Raw genomic sequence first — 19798 nt, 5'->3', positions numbered from 1 at the left:
GTTATCTATTTGAAGAGTACAAAATTATTCAATCACATTAACAGAGAATGTATTTTTCAAAAATTGTGAATGAAAATGATTTTCTTTTTTTTAAATCACGGAAACCAAAATTACGTTCATCCTAATTTGAAGTATTAAAAAATTATCTTATATTTTAGTATAATATATAAGAGAAAAGTTTCTTTAACATCATCAATTAAGAATAAAAATAAAAATTATTAAAGTATTAATTTATTTAAATATGAAGTGTATATATTTACTGTTTACCGTGTCAACGTAACACCATCCAATATAATATATATGACCACGTAGAAGAGAAGAAGAGTTGACGAATCAGTAGAGTAAGTATGTTGTACCGGTAGTTGCATAAAACGTGAATCACGTGTATTCATCACCTAATTCTTTTCCTCTCTTTCATTCTGGAACATGCTGCCTCTTCCTCTTCCTCTTCCTCTTTCTCTTTCAATCTCTCTTCAATTGCGATTCGATTATCATCAACAACATGAACACCGATACTCTCGCAGACTCAAGATCAAAAACCTCTTTCACTGATTTTCTCAATCGCATGCATCACCCTGCTTCCCTTGACCTCGTTCGATCCATCAAGAGGCAACCACCACTTTCACTCTACTTTCCTTTTTTCATTTTCTCTTGTTCAATTTCAATGCTTATGCTACACATTTCTTCCACTCTGTTTATGCATTCAGAAGTTCTAAGAGAAACTAGTTTGTGTTTATTGTTAGTTTTATTATCACTGCACCGTTCACCGCATTGCATTGCATTCAATTTACCTTTTATGAGTTCAATTATTCAGTATTATTATCAATATTGTGTGCTGTGATTCGAAAATAACTGTGTTGTTTAATAATGTGATCATAAGTTCGATCGCTCAATTTATTTGTATGAAAAGGAATTTGTAACAGGATATCGATCCCTTGTATTCCAGGTGTATGATACTTTTTTGTTCAACAAAAATAATTATTCAGTACTATTGAATAAGCTTTGGTGATGAATTCTTATGTTAAATTTTGTTTTGTCTGTTTTGTGCTCCTATTAATCCTGACGGCAAATTATTTTATCAGCTTTATAGTATCGTTTTCGTTTTACCAACCGAAACCTGAAAACGATGGGAAAAGAGTTCAAGATTTTTTTCTGTCAATGGAAGCTGCAATGAGAGATCATCCACTGTGGACAACTGCCTCTGAAGAAGACATTGATTGTGCCATGGAGGTTCGTTCATCAAATAATTATAATCTTGTACCACACTACATCAATTTAATATATTAACAAATCAACAGATGTCTATATTATAAATAACTCTAATTTTTTATAACCATATTACAATTCTTAATATTATTATTTTAAATTTTCATATTATTTAATTACAAATTTGCTCTTTATTATATATATTTATTTTAAAATTTATCCCAAGAATTGTATACCACTCAAGAGTTTTCAAATTATTATTTTCCATGTTACAATTGTCTTAATGGAAGGCAAGAGTGAAAATGAGTTGTCAGATTAAGTGATAGGAAATTTAAATTCTTGATTCTCGAATTTAAGATCTAAGTTTGACTTAAAATTTTATTTAAATCCTATTTTATAGTAACAGTCTTTTAAAAAGGTAAAAATGTTACCTCCTGTATAGGTTCACAAGTCTAAAAGTATGCTTCAGATTTAAGGCCCTTAAATATCCAAGTACATATACTATTCTCATAGGCTTTCATTATAATATTACATCATATATACCTAATCAAACAGGTTGACTTTAAAAACCATTTTCAATGAGTTTAAACCTAATATTTTCATACTGATTAACCTTTTAAAAAATGTTGTCCTAACTAATTTAATAAAACCTAAGCTAAGCTTCACCAATATTTGCCCAAAAATAGAAGGGTTATACAATATTATTTTTTTGCAAAAATAGAGGAATTTAGAATATTTCAAACTAAGCTCAGAGGAGTATTCAAAATTGCTATTCCCTCTTTTCTCGTCTCTCCTTCCTTACACAAACACGACATATGACAACAACTTGCTTCTCCATTCATTATGTAACACACAAAGGTTGAACACCACTTAAATATGTTTATTAGATTAATAACTATGTAATGTTAGTCAAATTTCTTACAATATCAATCAACCAGAAATTACCGTTGGTAGGTAGTAATTTAAGAAGAAATTCACCATACACAATGATTTGTGATTGAATAACAGTACAAAACTACTTTATATTATCAGTGTATTTGTAAGCAGTATTATGTAACTTCCTTAGTGAAAGCTATTAATGCAACACTGCCTAAGTTGGTATTGACTCTCTAATTCCTTTTTTTAAACCAGAGCATAGTGATATTTCTGCTTGCATTTCAACATCGAGGGGATGTTTTTGATTTAGTATATGAATATGACTACATTATGTATTTTACCTGCAGGGTTTAGAAAAATATATAATGATTAAATTGTTCTCTCGAACATTTTCTGCTACTCCTGAGGATGCAAAGATTGACAATGAAATCTCTGAGAAAATATGCCTGCTCCAAACCTTTCTGAAGCCTGAACATTTGGATATACCGCCAATTCTTCAAAATGAAGCCTCATGGCTGGTATGCTTCATTAGAACCCAAGATTAAATTTAATTCTGGTAATTTCTACCTAGTCATCAACTATTACATTGAATAGGCTCTGGCTTAGACAAATTATGCCATTACTTTTTCTTATCATGTAGCTTTTAACGCCTGTTCATAATGAAATTATATTTTAATATAAGCATTGAAGGAAACTGTCCATTTGTTAGCATTTTTGGTGAGACATGGAAAGAAATTTGTGGGGATAATGTTATTTTTCAGCAGTAGAACACTAGCAGAGAAGATAAGAAATGACACTTTGTTTCTCTTCTCTCTAATAATAAGCCTTTGAAAAGCAAATTCTTTTCACTCGTGGTTGGTATTCGTTAGGTTAGAGATGAAATATAAAATCATTTTAGTGTTTTCACCTAATACTTGGAACTCCTAATCTTCTAATAGAAGTTAGAAAATTTTCTCCTATCTCTATCAATAGGAAGTAATTATGTCATTATTGTTCAAAACAATTATTCTGTTATTTCTTTTACATTATTCACTAAAAATACTATAGTAGTTGAATTACTGATACAGAGAAAAAAGAGCCATGGGTTAAAAACTACTGACGAAAAACTATAATTCATTCTCTTAAAAATATATAGAAGTCTTCTATACAATTTTTAGTAAAATTGGAAAACGTTAAGCATATAGAATCATCATTGTAAATGAATGTTACTAACAAGTTGGACAGTCAGTGTTATTAGAAGAATGACAGTTCCAAGCATCAACTGATTCGTATCCTCTGTCTATGATTTATGTTTAAAGGACTATTGTCTGGAGGAATGTTAGAAATATGGTATAAAGTTGTTCATGTGTCTTCAATTAATAAATTGAACTTTTGGAATAGTTGTATCTTGATTTGAGAAATCCTTAGCACCTTGTTATGAAACTGTAAGAGGTCAAGCAGAGGATTTTTGGAAGAAAAAAATGGAGTTTAAATTGCAACAGTTAATGCCAATTCCAATATTTAAATAAAAGGCCTTCAGCTTTTCTATAAATAAGAACTATTTATAAGTATTGCAGAATTTGATGACACCAGTTTGCTGGTTTTATGAAAGAAGAGTAAAAAGCAGAGAAGCATGTACGTAGGTAGGATTATTTTTAATGAGTGGGGAATTATTTTATTAATCAGCAACAGTCCAACTTATAATATTTCAGATAAAATGGAAAACTAACGTGCTACTAAGATTTAAACTATCTTGGATAACTGGCTACTAGGAATCACTTATTGCCTAAGTAAAAAAAAAACCTGAAACATTAAAAACAAATTAAAAGAAATAAAGATAATAAGGAGCCCCTTAAAATAGTCCAAAAGCGACTAATTAACAGGTATGAGGAAGAATATTGACACCATTTTCCTTTTTCACTCAGCTTGCAGAGAAAGAATTGCTGAAAATCAATGCCTTCAAAGCTCCCCGTGAGAAACTCCTGAGCATTTTGAATTGTTGCCGGGTCATTAACAAGGTGCTGCTAAATGTTGCAGTGTCTGAGCATGTTCCAGCTGGGGCAGATGACTTTCTTCCTGTGCTCATATATGTTACGATCAAGGCAAGCCCCCCTTGGTAATGAGACATTCTACTGGGTGTCAAAAAAAAATTTAGGATAACGAGACCCTCTTTTGCTTATATTATAACAGTGTTACATAGAAGATGCTTTGTATCTAATTCCAACATAATATCATAATCTATTTTAATATTTGTTGACATCTTCCGCGGTGTGATGATGGTGTGTTAAAATCCAACATACTCTAGTGATACTTCAGTCCAACTTTTAAGGTCCTATGTAGAGAGAGAACTTGAGTCATGTTTTTTTCAATAAAAAATAAAAATATTTTGTAATAGCAATGACGGGTAAAGCCTCATCATGATTTCGGCAGCATTGTCTTGAGCCTATAAATTGTGTTTTAATTAAATTTTAACTTTTCATTTCATTGATTTTCGGTCGCTGTAGGCTTCACTTTACACTGATTGTTTATTCCTTTTGGTTTGTCACTTTCAGGCAAATCCTCAAAAGTTGCATTCTAACCTCAAATTCATCAAGTTGTTCAGAAGGCAAGCAAAACTCATCTCAGAAGCTGAATATTATTTTACAAATCTTGTGTCAGCAGCGGCATTTATAGTTGACTTAAATGCCAAATCACTTTCAATGGACGAAATCAAATTTGAGGAGAGCATGCAAGCAGCCAAGTTGATCAATAAAGTCACAAATGAATCGTCCTCTACATGTCAAATGAGCCAGCAAGAGAACAACAAGTGCAGTTGCTCAGAGAAAATGCACCACAAACTTGATGACACTGGAGGTTAGCATAACTTGTTTTCTTAATCCCTGTTTTTTTAGTATGAAGTGCACTGTTTGGTTTATTTTAAAAAATTAATAATTAGTTTATCAGTATAACTGTTTGGAAACGAGCTTTTCAAATAACAATTATTTACTCAATCAAAATAATCCTTACCAAACAGGCACTGTCATTTTGGATAAACTTTTAATGATTAAATATCCAAGTTAAAATTAACTTATGTTTTGTTTAAAAGAAGTTACGTTACTTAACTATGATTTATTTCAACTCTTTAATTTGATCCATTTCTATAAATACTTGTTGGAGCCTTGCAGTGTTTAAAGATGTAGAACATGGATCAAATTATCCTTACATGGAAGCAAAGAGCAAAGAGCTAACAGTCGGAGATGTGGACATGCTATTAAGTGACTACAAGGATTTAGTTGCTAAGTACACAATTCTATGCAAAGCTATCAGTTGCCTTTCAACATCAGAGAGAGAACCCCTCCTTCGTCAGATAGAGAAACAAAGTGCAGAAACTCTGCTTTCACAGCATCCAGGGATCAACACACCCACCACCCACCAAGATAATTAATGCATACATACACCAATTTCCGTCCTTACGTTAGTAATGTAATTTTTTAATGATACTAACGAAAATTTGAGATAAGTATGTTAACTAACTTCTTGATAACTTCGACTTAAATGATGCTAAAAAGATGAAGATAAGTATGTTAAGCTTCATTTGTAGATGAAGATACGTACTGATACACAAGATTATCCAAACAAGGCTTAACCTTGAGTGCCGAATACACACTCAGTTAAATGAGTGATACATAGAGATAATTAATAGAGTATAATCTCAAAAAGGATAATCAAATGATAATATAAGAAAATTAAATACATGATATGCGATTAATCTTGTATAGTTGTATTTATCTACATACACGACAACCCAACTTTATTATGGAAAGTAGTTTTTGTAACATTAAGAAATGGAGTCTGTAGCTGTGCCTATTTCATAATATACATACACCATATATGTTCAAAGATTGATAGAATAATAATGCATCGTATTCACCTGCAGGCTTAGTCACTTTATGGCCTTTCAATTCTTCCAGAAATCTCAATGGAAGCAGACATCTACTGCGAGCTTTAATGTCAGAAAAGGTACCGTTTACTCATCCAAAAGTATTAAGGAAAATTAGGATTCATGTTCAAGCAACCACCTCCACATAAGAACAGTTCCTCCTGTAATTCACCCACTCAGAAAAAGTCAAAGCTTATTTGAACTTATAATAGTGCCATTTGCGCAAGTGTGTGTGAAAACTTATAGAATCAGCTTATTACATGTCTAATAAGTTGTTTTCAACTTATTTTAATAAGCTCTCCAGTACACTCATAAAAATACCTCAAGTTTATTTGAAAATTCCTCTTTCAATTATAAAAATAACTTCTGCGGAAGTGCTTATAAGCACTTATTAGTGCTTAATTAAACAGTTTACTCAAACGCACCCCTACTGTAGTGGAAACTCCTTCTGGAGAAGGTCCAAATTACGCCTATCACAAGCTTCCAACATGTCATTCCTAGAAGCACAACTGGAAAATAGGATGAGACAGAAGGTAAGTCACGGGAATATAAAATCAACATCTAACACTACTAGAAAATTATTAAATAAAAACAAATTTTAGAGATTAAAAATAATTAGTTACTAATATTGACTAAATTAAATATTATTTTAGAGATTAAAAAAATTATTGATTTTTAAATTAGTTTTTATTATTGATAAATAATTTCTAAATTGGTATCTAATTAGCAACCAAAGTTTTCACTATTAATTATTTATATTCTAAATTTGGTATAAAAAAACCTTGGTAGTTAAATTTGATACCAATTTTGAAACTATTTATCAATAATAGAAACTAATTTAAAAATCAATATTTTTTTACTCTCTAAAATAGTATCTAATTTAGTTAATATACCAACTAATTGTTTTTTGTTTTTAAAATTGATTTCTATTTAATAATTTTTTTTAGTGTAATTTGAATTATCACTATCCTATTATTGTCAGTAAAATCCTGCAATACTTTTCTCTGTTAATAATATATAATATAATATCATACCTCAATGAAATTCTCAAATATTGCCATGCGTTCTCTGCTTTTGGATTCATGGCAAGTGCTCTAACATAATATCGAATGGACTCGTCGTACATACCCTGTAAGGAAGTGTGAAAGGTAGGTATAGTAAATTAGTATTATCATGACAGTTAAGATACAATATATACAAAATAGCAAATTAGATTAAAAAATAGAAAAGGCGAAATTGGTAGCCTTAGATAACTGTCATTTTTATTCCTGCATCTTTGACATCTATTACAGAATAGAGAGTAGGGATGACAATGCGGGACGGGCTATGCAGACTCACTCGTAGCCCGCTACCAAAGACCGCAGGGCGGGCTCACTAATCTAACCCGCTGACCCGCTTAGCCCGTCCCGCATAACCCGCTAGCCCGCCTAAATAAAAAAGTAGTTATTTTTTTTTGGCAAAAAAAATCATATCCCACTCACCCAGAGTGATCTTTATTTTATTTTATTTAAAAAAAATGAATTTAATGTACTAAAAAAGAAATGTTTCATTTTAATCATCTAAAGGAGTTAAGATTAAGAATGACAGTGGATTTAGTTTTAAATAAAGTGTTATATTTAAAATTTGTTAAAAAACTAATATAAAAAGAGATTTCAATAAGATAGTTAAAAAATTAGTCATCTTCCTTAAAACATTTGGTAACAAAACTTTGATAAGATACTCTTATATACATATATAGGAAAAATAGATGCAAAACAAAACTTTAATTATCTTTAATAAAGCCTTCTAGGAACCCTCATACTTAGAATTCATATTTGTATCTTAACTGAATGAAGGCTCATTAGGTTGGGTGCCAGTCAAAATTGATTAGGTGCAGGAAGCAATTGCCCTGAATGAATTGAAATAGGGATAAAATTCTAAATTTTCAACTGTAGGAATAAGATTTTTTATAACTAATGAAATTTTAATTTTTAAAAAATTATTTTTCTTATGCGGGTTGGTCCACAAGCCCGTGAGTTACCTCTTATGCGGGGTTACCTCTTATGTGGGGCAGCCAGTGAAATGTGCCCGCACTCCTTGTGCGGGACGGGTCAAACCGGTCCGTGTTTTGCGGGCCAAACGCAGAGGTGGGCTTATGTTGGACGGGTCAGCCCGCATTGCCACCCCTAAATACAACTTTTGGGAAATTTTAAATGGACCCCAACCAAAAATTATTCTTCTTTTTTATCCTCTCAAACAGTAAAAGTTAGGTATTTCCATCCTATCTTCCTCCTCTCTATTTCCTTCCTCTCTCTTTCTCACAAGTAAAAGGAAAATGGTGTCTTTCTCCAACCATTAAGGCAAACAACTGCACCATAATATCTCCACAACAGAAGCTAAACTTATCCAAAATACTTTACAGGCTTCCTTATTCCACAACAAAAAAAATCGCCCCTAACATGTTCCAACATGCTGCATAGATGGGCATCCAAAGGTACACCCACCAACACTACAATGTTTACTGCCTTGCTTTGGAGAAAAGATTGAAATCCAGAACCTAAAATCGTATAGTTGAGTATTTTTTTACTGATATAGCTGTAACACACATACATATTACAGTTTTACATTTGCAGCTGCGGAATACAGTTACCATAACGATAGTGAAAACTGATATGACAAGCATAGTTCTACTTCTAGCTTGATATGTATGATACAAATAAAGATAAATGTCCAGCAGGGAACTGACCTGGTTTGCATAGCTGATACCCATATTTGCCCAAGCACGAACATAATTAGGCTTTAAATCCAGTGCCTGAAATGATTATTGTTTTAGTCAAAGGGTGAATTGCATCCGACAAAGAATGTATTTAACTAAAAGAAATAGATTGCACGTTCACTCCAAAAACATGATTTTACAATAAAATTATAGAAAAGCCAGTTAACTAAACTTGCACAAAATGAATAAAAGCCTATTTGACTGTCATCTTCATAAAATTGCTCAACTCTTTTTTTGGTCACTTAGCATAGGATATACATAATACTCACTAATCATACAATTTGCAGATGGAAATATCTGTACAAGAAAATAACTAAAGAGCTAGTGATATATCATCAAATTAGCAAAATCAAGGATTTGGAAAGAGACATGAAAAACTCCGTAACTTATAGTTTGATAAATGTCCCCCTCATGATCACACATTTGATTTCCAAATATCTTGACACAATTACATTAAAGCTACAGCAATAACAGCATTAAATTCTATACACAGCACCTGTTGATAAGCCATTATTGCATCAGCACTTTGAATACTGTTTGCTTGTGTAGCACCCAGTTTGTTCCATAATGAGTAATCCTGGGGCTTAAGTTTCAATGCTCTTTCAAAAGATGCAATAGCTTTGTCATATTCTCTGGATAAGTTATACATAACCCCAAGAACTATGTGGACATCTGCATCATCCGGAGATAGTTCAGCAGCGTCATTGAATAACCTAGCAACCTGCAGAAAGGAAAATCAATTTTTCCAATCTAATACTCACTTTCGTCTCATATATAAGCAAAAATAACTAATTTCACATCTATTAAGAATGGTAGTTAGGTTCATTTAATACTCTTGATTTCATATAATATAAGAGTACATTTTCTAAATTATACTTAGTATATGTTGGAGATCCCATATCAACTAGGAATAAATGAGCCAACCGAATTAGAGGGAAATTAGTTCGGTGTCATTAAAGACCCGGGTAATGTATGCATGAGGTTTTAATGGCCCACTACTATATTTAATAATCCTTTACACAATTCCAAAACTAGGTAATCAATGCACTTACATCAGCATAGTACAAAGAATCGGACATCTCGGGTGGGGCAAGTGTTCCATATTTTGGGTGATGGCGCAACCATCCATATAGATACTTCAAAGCAGCAGATTGCTCTAGTTCTGCAAATATCAGCAGATAGCTCAATATCTTATATCTAGGAATACAATGGAAAAACCTAGAAGTCATTTTGCATCAATGCTTTCAGTTACAAATTCAGAAGACAAGTATAAATTGAAGTATAAGAATCCTTCCAAAGCAAGCAAATACAAAATAAAGCAAGTAAAAGTATATTAGCTCCTTTAAAGAAATATCCAACTTTTAGAATTTTCATCAAAGAAAAATTTCAAAACTGAGTAGGAATATACATATAAAATTAACTCGAGCATCAAGGATTAATGTGATAAATGATCTTTAAGCTAGATTGCTATTATCATTTATATCATTCATCGAGGCAATAAATCGGAGACCATCACTAACCATTTGTATGACTAACACCAAGAGCAAGAAGCACTTCCAAGTTTGTCGGGTCAGCCTCCTGCGCACGCATCATTGCTGCAATAGCCTGTGTAAGTTTAAATAGTTTTAAAACAGTAAGTTCTAAAGTAAACATTCTAAAATAAGAGTGATGCGCTCAAAGCAGTTAAATTGTGATAAGTGTTGACAAAGACAATTACACTGTGTAACAAAGGACAAGGTAGAAAAATAAAGTATTAGTCTTTTACCAAATAGTCTAATATAAAAAAAATCACATGATGGCTACATAAAATGTACACTGAAATTTGGCAGGTTTCCATATTAAAACAAGACCTTAGAGGCAGCAAAAAAGAGTAAATATAGGTCATGAAATAATAAGATTTCTATTTAATTGCACCTAAATGCATATTCTACATCTTAAGTTACTATTTTTTGTACATATGAAATGGCCAACAAATATACTATTCAGTGAACCATTTTTTGCAAAATGAAATTGGAAGCACAAAAGAATATATCTAGAACAATCATCTTATGGTTCACCAAAGAAGCAAATTTGAACAGCATAATACATTGAACAGAAATACGATCTCTGCCATAGACTGTTGACATATAAATTCAAACAAATTAATTAATAGAATTGTTTGTTCTGTATAACATGTGTATGGCTCCAGAAAATTACACCTACACAATGATACATGGGATTGCAGACTACACAGATATGGGATATCAATAAGGCATAAGCTAACCTGTTGGTCATCATCATTCTCTGCATGTGCTATTCCAAGCAGTCTCCACCCTTCAGCATTCTCAGGATTTTTTAGGACTTCAGCTTCCAATGCTAGAACTGCTTCACTTAAAAGTCCTTTTCTGAATAGATCTTGACCTTCTTTTAGGGGATTTGGATGACCAACATAAGGGTTTAAATCTGAAAAGACATACACACCCCTCGAACTGTCTAACTGCTGCTTGGAAGCAACTTGCTCATTTAAGAACCTTCATATAACCCCAAAGAAATTTTATTAATAAAGCAATAACCTCCTCACTGGCATGTAATATTTTTATGCTAAAGAGAAAACATATGGCATAACCCAAGCAAAAAGAGAAAAACATAAACAGTAGGAAAGGAACAAGAACAGACACTTTTTAATGTTAGTGAAAGAATAATTAATTGATGAAAAAAGTGAAGTTCTTAATAAAGAAAAGAAGAAAACCAGATTAAACATCAATCCACTAGAGACACATCAGCCAAAAGCAGCTTTCAAATTGCAACATCCAATTATATTCATAAAAGTTCCCCCAACCAAAAGTACACAAGATGATGCATACTTATGATTCATTCAATATATTCTTATTACTTAAAACAAAATCTGTTGTTTGTCACTCTATCCAGTATATATTATTTATGCTGAAAAAAATAATTTAGTTCACTCTGTTCAAAAGTGTGACTTACTCATCATATGCATGTGCCCAACTATCAGAAGTGCCATCTCCTAAGGCTGCTTCACCTAACTGCTGACCAAATTCATCTGCCCAATCATTAACATTCAACTTTGAAAATTCATTAACCCACTGATCATCAGGTGCATCATGCTGCCGTCCTTCAGTTGTATATTCATTCACCCACTGATCAGGTCCATGATAAACCTAGAGACACCACAAGTCAGCATTCAAAACTTTTAGGAAAAGAGATCGTCAATTAATTAATTTTCTATGCACATCAATGATTTCATTACTTTGTTCTTAAAATAAAATCAAGTCAAAAGTAAATCAAATGTGAGCTGTATCAAACTTGCATGCATATAAAAGGGTGACTTCATGCATGAATCTCCCACCAGTTTTGGGTATAGGGACGTTCAAATATATGCAGGCATACCCTATGTGTAGAGAAGCTGCTTTCATAATTCACCTCCAGGTCAGACAAAGCAATCTTACCTTTGCACCAAGGCTCCCGCATCCAAACATTAAGGAAAATTGGAATTTAGGAATAAAAACAACCAACAATCTAATCAAACAGTTGCACAAGTGTTCGCACACAGCATTACAATCACAAGTAAGAATACAGGGAAGTCTGCTATTTAATAGTCCCAAAAAAGGAAAAAACCCACTCTCAAGGATAAAGATCATAGAACCCATGCTAACACCCACTTCCCATATGGATATAGTTTCTCAAGAACTCTATCAAAAACTCAGATAACATTTCTGAACAAATGGTAAAGTACAAGCACCAATAGGACAGGAAATCTCCTTATCCTTCTCAGTCAAAGCCTTCAAAACCTCATCTGAATGAAAAAAAACATCCAATTCATATATTATTCTCCACAACAACCCAAATTACCATCAAAAGACATGGAAACTAACCTCAAGAAATTGCTAATAAATTAGAAATCAACTTATTGAAACTACAATCCAAGTAAGCTTCCCAACTCTTACAAACACCGTATCAAAATTTGGTCTGCAACTCCAGCTCAACCCAGCTAAGATAAAATGACTACAACCCTGTCCAGCTTATCTAATTCAAGCATTTTATCCTCATAATACAAACTTCCCTTAATTGTATTAAATATGAAAAGACTAACCCTGAAATTTGAAAGGATATTTACCTATAATGAGTCAAATTTTGCATTGTTGCACAGTTTATACAGTCCTTGGGTTTATCTACTTGAAGTGAAATGCTTGCATTTTCATATGTGCTTCTTTAACCCATGACTAACTCTGGGATGGGGTAGTTATCTTGGTCTCTATGGTACTCTAATGGGTGCTTGAAAGGAGTTGATTTTCCAATAATTAGCATATATTGGGCAACCTTGCTGCATTTTTTTCACCTGAAGTATTTTCTTCCTTCTGTTCAGGAGTATTTTAATCTTCACTTAACCTGAACATTCCCTCTTTTTATTCTATAATGCAACTAAGAGCAGCTGTGTTACCACTTATTACATAAGTATAAATTATTTGGAGATTAAGATCTGTGGTATATCATAATTATTCAGTGCCTTTTCAGAAAGGTCCACTCTTTTCATTTAGTTTTATAACCAAATACACAGTTAACAGTAACCAAAAAATATATCTTCATATAAGTTAGCCTTATAACTGAATATATGCCAATCAATAATATAAAACACTAGCAAAAGAATAATATGGTTCCATGCTCGTTGGACATGCCTTATCATTTAAAAATTCTCCAGACCATGCATTCTATAATGCAACTAAGAGCAGCTGTGTTACCACTTATTACATAAGTATAAATTATTTGGAGATTAAGATCTGTGGTATATCATAATTATTCAGTGCCTTTTCAGAAAGGTCCACTCTTTTCATTTAGTTTTATAACCAAATACACGGTTAACAGTAACCAAAAAATATATCTTCATATAAGTTAGCCTTATAACTGAATATATGCCAATCAATAATATAAAACACTAGCAAAAGAATAATATGGTTCCATGCTCGTTGGACATGCCTTATCATTTAAAAATTCTCCAGACCATGCATGGCCACCATTATATTGCTGATCATATTCTGTAGCCCAATTTCCAGATGCATTCTCTTTAACCTGGTTGTCATCAATAATCAACTCGCCACGGCTCATCTTTGACACAAATTGAAGGAATTTTGAGTTCTGCATACCACAAAAGCATGTAATTGAATATTTTTATTTCAAGGAGGGAAAAGAAATGCAACAACAAAATAAAACACTCATCTTGGGCGCATGAATATTATAGCACTGAAAAAATAAGCTTATCATTATTAATCAGAAAGTTTTTTGTTCCATCCATGGGACTTTCAAGGAGATCCTTCGATGAAACATTAAGGCATAGCACATACAATCTACATAATCAATATTTCACAGTTTTTCCCATACTACTCGATGTGGGACTCAGACACCCCCATAATACCTAAGTCCTATCATTGTGCAAGACCAAAAAATTATGTGTAGAGCTCCTAAAATTAAGGCTAAGGAACACAGTGACCATCCATCCCAAAGTAGTCAAATTCTTGACACAAGTAGAAAATTTAGCTAAATTCAATATCTATTCACAGTACTCACTTTAAATTCAATGCTCACATTCTTAAGATTGCAAGAGTAAACAATTATCCACTAAGGGATTAATGTATAAATATTTCTCCCAAATTTCTCTTTTAATTATCTTAGTATACTAAAAAAAAGAACGAGCATGATAAGAAAGGGTGAGTAAATTAGCAAAAAGTCAAAAACTGATGAACTACTGTCTCACAGTTTGAAGTACTGGATTGGAAATATAAAATTCATGTGTAGTGGAGAAACCTGAAATTTAGGGTCACCATTTTGGGCCAATGTATTTGCAAGCATACGAGTCTGTTCCATTGCAGCAAAGTTTGACACGTTCATACCTTGCATTTGACCTACTGATGACAATTGGGACTGCAAAAAGATTGCAAGAGAAAATAATCTTAAATTAAGAAATGAATTACAAATAACAATTTATACTCAGGTACAACGAAAAATTGATTATTTTCTACAAGTACCAGTATAATCCAAGCTAGTGACACCAAAATTAAGACCAGCGAAGAAAAAAGGCATTGCATCAAAGAAACATTCTATAAAACAAGATATGATGCAACCCTTCCTTTTTAAGTTATATGTTCTTTCATGACCTGTTTATATGGGTTCTATTTGTTTTGAAATTCTGATTGAAATTATAATAATCTCAAAGCAGAAAATAAATAAAGCAGTCAGACATTCTGAAGACATTCCAGAAATTGCTCTTTCCTCCTCATATGTGTGCTACAAGTGATGGGTGCCAACATCCACACCAATGAAGAAATGTGACATTCCATCAAAGTTAAGAAAACTATTTGGAAGGGAAGCCCGCAGACAAAGGAAAAAAACGTAGGGATGGTGAAACTAAATTTTGGAGGAACAGACCTACAATGGATGAAAAGGCTGTAGAAGCATCGTGCTAGCCCAGGAAAATCTAAAATTAGAACTTGGAAATGATGCTCCGGAAGTAATTTCCACTAACTAAGTATATGATGAACTTGTTTGGGAGATTTCATGAATTGAGAAAAAATGGGTATTGGAAGTCTAACATTATTCAGACTGTATACAACTGTGAAACATAGATATGAGAACAATTGCCCAACGTTTGCATCAACAGACAATTAAGTATAACAAGTCTGCTCAATAAAGTTCAATACTATAATTTGCAGATAAAAAAGGTAAGTAACTTCAAATTATAGCTACAAATAGAACACTAAAGACTTCTCACATGTTCAAATTCAGACACCCAACCATTCGCACCATGTTGTTGCTCAAAGGAGTTAGCCCATGAATCGGGATTATCATATTTTCCCCTATGTTGACTAAATTCAGTAATCCACCCGTCTGCAGCAGGAGGACCAGGTCTCATATTGCCTTGAGACTCATTCCAGTAGTCCTCCAGCTCCCGAAATCTTTCAGGCATAGGTCCCTTACCACGGACATTGCTATCAATATCTAGAGAGCATAGAAGGGCGTTTACCTGAAAAGTAGTTACATATGATGAGTTCAGAGTCAAACAATCAAGAAAAAATAATATAGGCAAAGACAACATTTTATGTAAGACAACGAAGCAAAATATCTGGTAGAAATCATTATTGATCACAAGAAGATAGAATACATCATCACTACACATGCTTTATAAAAGGAAAGGTCGGTATACTCTAGCGGAAGAGCATTTCTAATTTCTAAGTAAATCTTTGGTGAAGATATAACTTAAGAACGAAGTGATGCTGATTGACATTTGACTCAAAAAAATAAAAGGTCAGTCAAAGTGCATGAAGAAACAGCTATGGTACAGGTGCAACTCCAAGCCCATCTAATCAAATCCAGGGTTAATTATCAACAAAAAAGGAAAAATCATTTTAGCAAAACATGAAGGTAGGTTACACAGGAAGAACATCTTGAGCAATTACACCAGAGCCTAAGTGATCATCTTTGCACCTAACCAGTAATCAAATATTGAACTCTAAATCTCTAATACACAAACAACTAAAAACTTTCTGCTACTCTTTTCCATCAACGAGTATGACTAAAGCAAGTGAAACCAGATGAATGTATCCATGAATTCCCTTACTTGGGCATCAATAAATTCTTCACTTTTATCTGCAAAGAGATGCCTGGCCATTATGCTGCTGCGGTCCCGTATGCATTGTTTATCACCTTCAGATAAACCCAGCATCGGAAGAGGGGTAGGATGAAAAGGCACTCCACCACGGCTGCTGTCAAGAAATGAGTGCAGAAAACTCGATAGAACTCTTTGTGGTGTCCCTGCAGAGAAAACAACATCAATTCCACACCTCTTCTTCTGTGCTCAGTTTGTCAATGCATCCATCCATATAACAAAATCAAGTCCACAGTACAACCACCACTAATTACAGCACTGCTACTAATGCCCACAAAAGGAACAACAGAAAACACCATACACAACTAACAGAGCATGGCAAGTCAACAGAATAAGATTATTTTCTAAGAACCGATTTGTTCAAGAAAATATTTTCGGTATATAATTTCTATTTTCACTTAATTTTCTGTTTTCTAAAATTTATACAGGAAAAAAAAGCCAATTCAAAACAGCCATGGCAAAAGTTATTTTCTAATAAGAGCCGTTTTGTTCAAGAAAACATTTTCTGTTTATATTTTCCATTTTCACTCCATTTTATGTTTTCTGAAGTTTATACAGGAAAAAACAGACGATTAAAAACAGAAACAATAAAAAAAATCACTTAATTTTGTTCACGAGAAACACTAACAACACTATCAAACACATTTTTGTTCCACTGCCGGACGAAATTTGCTGAAAATCACAAAACTGTCTGGTTAGTCCTTATTCAACGAAACACGCTCATAATTTGGTAGGTCGCACTCATCTCTGAAAGAACGCTTTCCGATATTATTCTCTGTTTTCACTCTATTTTCGGTTTCCTAAAGTTCATAAAGCAAAAGGAAGACAAACAGTAAAAACATAAAAATCTGTCTACACTTACTTTGCACAACCTATTGAAAGCCAACAAAATGAAAACATAAAACATCTTCTCACAAATCCAAACACAACCTACCATCCAACGGCGGCTGCTGAATCGCCGGCACCAGTTGCCGCTGTCCGGCAACCCCGCCCTCGCGCTGTATCTCATCCCACGTCTCCTCGAGCCCACTCGCGCCACGGAACCTATGCAAAAACTCCGAAGCCTGTTTCACGTCAACAAAAACACAATAACTCAAATAATTCATAATTGAGAAGTATCTGTATCACACGATATAACATTATAGCAAACACACACACGGCACAAACAATCGCAGACACACAATAATCCAATCCAAACCGAACCTGATAGTTTGCATCCAATAGCGGCTTATCGAATTCGGAGCCGGGAAGGTGATTGACGGGGAGAGCGGTGGAGTAAAATTGCGAGGTAGGATCAGTGAGAGTGGACGTCGGAATCTCCTTCAGCCTCTCCTGTTACAGTTTCGCGACCAAACAATTGAAATCAGTGACGAGTGAAGAAATAGTAAGAGAAAAAGGGGAGAAACTGAGACCTGAGTTTTGGAGGAAGAGCCAACAAGGGCGTTGGCTAGAGAAGCGAGAGGATTAGCGGAGGAAGAAGAAGAGTCGCCGCAAGCGGCAGCACCGGAAACGAGGTCGCGCATCGCCATGGTCCACCGTTGCAGTTCTCAGTCTTCCGCCAGTGTTGTTCGGCGATTGGCGGTGGCTTTTCGATGGTTTTGTTTGGTGTGGTGTTTCTTCCCTTCTTCAGCCACCCTCGTTGGTTGCGCTCTTTTGTTATCTGTATCTGCCTCTATGCTTCTCATTTTCTTTTTTTATTCATTTTTTTTATTTTTCATAAGAAATTTTAAAATTGTATTATTTATATCAATATTAATAAAATATAAATAGATCATAAAATTTACCTCTTTTATTTGGATAAGTTGAAGAATAAAAAAAAGTGGGAATTTCTACTTATTATTATTGTACATATTTCTACTATCTTATGATTTTTTTATGGTTTATGAGTTTGTACACTCGTTTTTTTATGGCGTTGGTGTCGAACATATATATCAGACACAAACACTTCTACGATACTACTTGAACGATACTTGTAGAATATTTATTGGTAAAGTGTTTAATTCAAACAAATATTTGTTTAATTTTTTATAATTGTAGCATGGTTCTAACACAATTTAACAAAAAAAAACATTAATTTTCCAAAAACTCAAATTTATTATATAAATTTTTATTATAATTATAAAAATAATGAACAAATCTTTTTGAATCAGTCGTAAAAAAAACATTTCTACATTCCAAAAAAAAATTAAAACATACTTGTACACATAAATCAATTTCCATGATTCATAATTATATAATATATAAATTCGTATTTTTGTGTCCTACATTTTTAATTTTAAAAGTTATACGTATTTTCGTATTTGTGTTCATGTTGTATCACGATGTCAGTATTTGTTCTACATATAATTCTTTTATTTTTGACATAGATTAAAGTATTGTCATAATTAATATTTGTATTATTTAATATTTGTATGGTTTAATCCGTGTTTTATTTAATAACTTTATTCTTATGTTGAAAAGATGTTTTTAATTTGAAATTTTTATAAATACACACAACATAAATCAATGTTCTTGTTGTTGCTAGAAATTTCATATTAGTTTTGGAGAGAAACAAGTTTTGTGTGGGTCTCACACAATTTGTATTATTTCCTTTTCATTTTCATCACAACCAAACTATCAAAAATTAATAATTTTATTTTCTTTCAATCATTTTCAATTCGTTTCCGTATTAAATAGTCCTAAAAAATATAGACTTAGTCATTTTCTTAACAAGATGTTTGAACTTTTATTTAATAAACAATCAAATTCACTTTCACTGCACAGTTTATTTAGTAGTAAAGTGATATCAATAATTATTAGTTTATGTATAAAATCAAAGATTCAAAGTGTATAATCATTAATATTAACATTTTTTTTTTAATTTATGAGTTATAACGAGAAAAATGTTATTTGCACGACAAATTGTAACTAAATTAGGTTTGAGGATTGTGAATATAAAAAAAATGGTAAGTGGGTTGATGTAATATTAAAAGTGTCATTGATGTTATTTGAAATAAATGTTATTAATAAAATTTTAAAATAGTTATTTTTATAGAAAAAAAAAACATTATTATTGTTTTTGAATGGGGTTGGAACTAAGAGAACTATTCGAGCTTTCCTCTACCTCCTCGGTTGGTCGGCACTTCTTCCCTTCCTCTCCAAGCGAACTCCTTACTCTCTTTTTGTCACTCTATCTCTCGGTCTCAACAAAGTTCAGATTCGAATGGTACCTGCAAAAAACACTCTGATACTCAAGTCAGAATTCATAATTCAGTAAAGTGTTTTGTAGTTTCGCTCATATGGAGGAGTGGAGAGTGATAAACGAGTATTACATGAGTTTATGAGTGTCATTTTTTATTATACGTCAAGGTTATCTATATGAGAATGATATCATTAATTTTTTTTGCAAAGGATGAAGATGTCTAAA

The 19798-nt window shown here is 32.8% G+C and overlaps 2 protein-coding genes across 4 annotated transcripts; one reads left to right on the top strand and one right to left on the bottom strand.

Annotated features, from left to right (window-relative positions):
- Positions 1-327: 327 nt before the first annotated feature.
- On the top strand, positions 328-6300 carry LOC137834625 (vacuolar protein sorting-associated protein 9A). 2 transcript variants are annotated; one of them, XM_068642707.2, is made up of 6 exons: positions 328-609; positions 1083-1230; positions 2430-2600; positions 3987-4163; positions 4614-4914; positions 5226-6300. In XM_068642707.2, the coding sequence occupies exons 1-6, from the start codon at positions 503-505 to the stop codon at positions 5483-5485; spliced, it is 1164 nt and encodes a 387-aa protein (XP_068498808.2). In that variant the 5' UTR covers positions 328-502; the 3' UTR covers positions 5486-6300. The 2 variants fall into 2 exon arrangements, 1 of the variants encoding a protein (XP_068498808.2); XR_016520725.1 differs by having other exon boundaries at positions 375-609; positions 3987-4177; positions 5226-5646.
- Positions 5779-18107, bottom strand: PEX5 (peroxin 5). 2 transcript variants are annotated; one of them, XM_068642705.2, is made up of 16 exons: positions 17805-18081; positions 17596-17724; positions 17327-17456; positions 16345-16538; positions 15499-15750; positions 14535-14651; positions 13710-13868; positions 11703-11896; positions 10999-11245; positions 10256-10340; positions 9788-9897; positions 9232-9456; positions 8706-8771; positions 7015-7109; positions 6406-6489; positions 5779-6141 (listed from the first exon to the last, which is right to left on the bottom strand). In XM_068642705.2, exons 1-15 carry the CDS (start codon positions 17919-17921, stop codon positions 6408-6410), a joined length of 2202 nt encoding a protein of 733 aa, XP_068498806.1. In that variant the 5' UTR covers positions 17922-18081; the 3' UTR covers positions 5779-6141; positions 6406-6407. The 2 variants fall into 2 exon arrangements, with proteins under 2 accessions (XP_068498806.1, XP_068498807.1); XM_068642706.2 differs by having other exon boundaries at positions 5779-6489; positions 17805-18107.
- Positions 18108-19798: the final 1691 nt, after the last annotated feature.

Source organism: Phaseolus vulgaris, chromosome 5 (genome assembly GCF_051622355.1).
Source record: "Phaseolus vulgaris cultivar YP4 chromosome 5, ASM5162235v1, whole genome shotgun sequence".
Classification (NCBI taxonomy): Eukaryota; Viridiplantae; Streptophyta; class Magnoliopsida; order Fabales; family Fabaceae; genus Phaseolus; species Phaseolus vulgaris.
Note: the sequence above shows the minus strand (reverse complement) of the source record. Positions and strands in the feature narration are given on the sequence as shown.

Excerpts from the sequence above, each read along its gene's own strand:
- LOC137834625 (XM_068642707.2), top strand. The coding sequence starts at position 503 with ATGAACACCGATACTCTCGCAGACTCAAGATCAAAAACCTCTTTCACT. Across the intron at positions 1,231-2,429 it reads ACATTGATTGTGCCATGGAG|GGTTTAGAAAAATATATAAT; the intron begins GTTCGTTCATCA and ends TTTTACCTGCAG. Across the intron at positions 4,915-5,225 it reads CAAACTTGATGACACTGGAG|TGTTTAAAGATGTAGAACAT; the intron begins GTTAGCATAACT and ends GGAGCCTTGCAG.
- PEX5 (XM_068642706.2), bottom strand. The coding sequence starts at position 17,921 with ATGGCGATGCGCGACCTCGTTTCCGGTGCTGCCGCTTGCGGCGACTCT. Across the intron at positions 13,869-14,534 it reads ATGGTGACCCTAAATTTCAG|AACTCAAAATTCCTTCAATT; the intron begins GTTTCTCCACTA and ends TGTGGTATGCAG. Across the intron at positions 8,772-9,231 it reads CAATAATGGCTTATCAACAG|GCACTGGATTTAAAGCCTAA; the intron begins GTGCTGTGTATA and ends TAATCATTTCAG.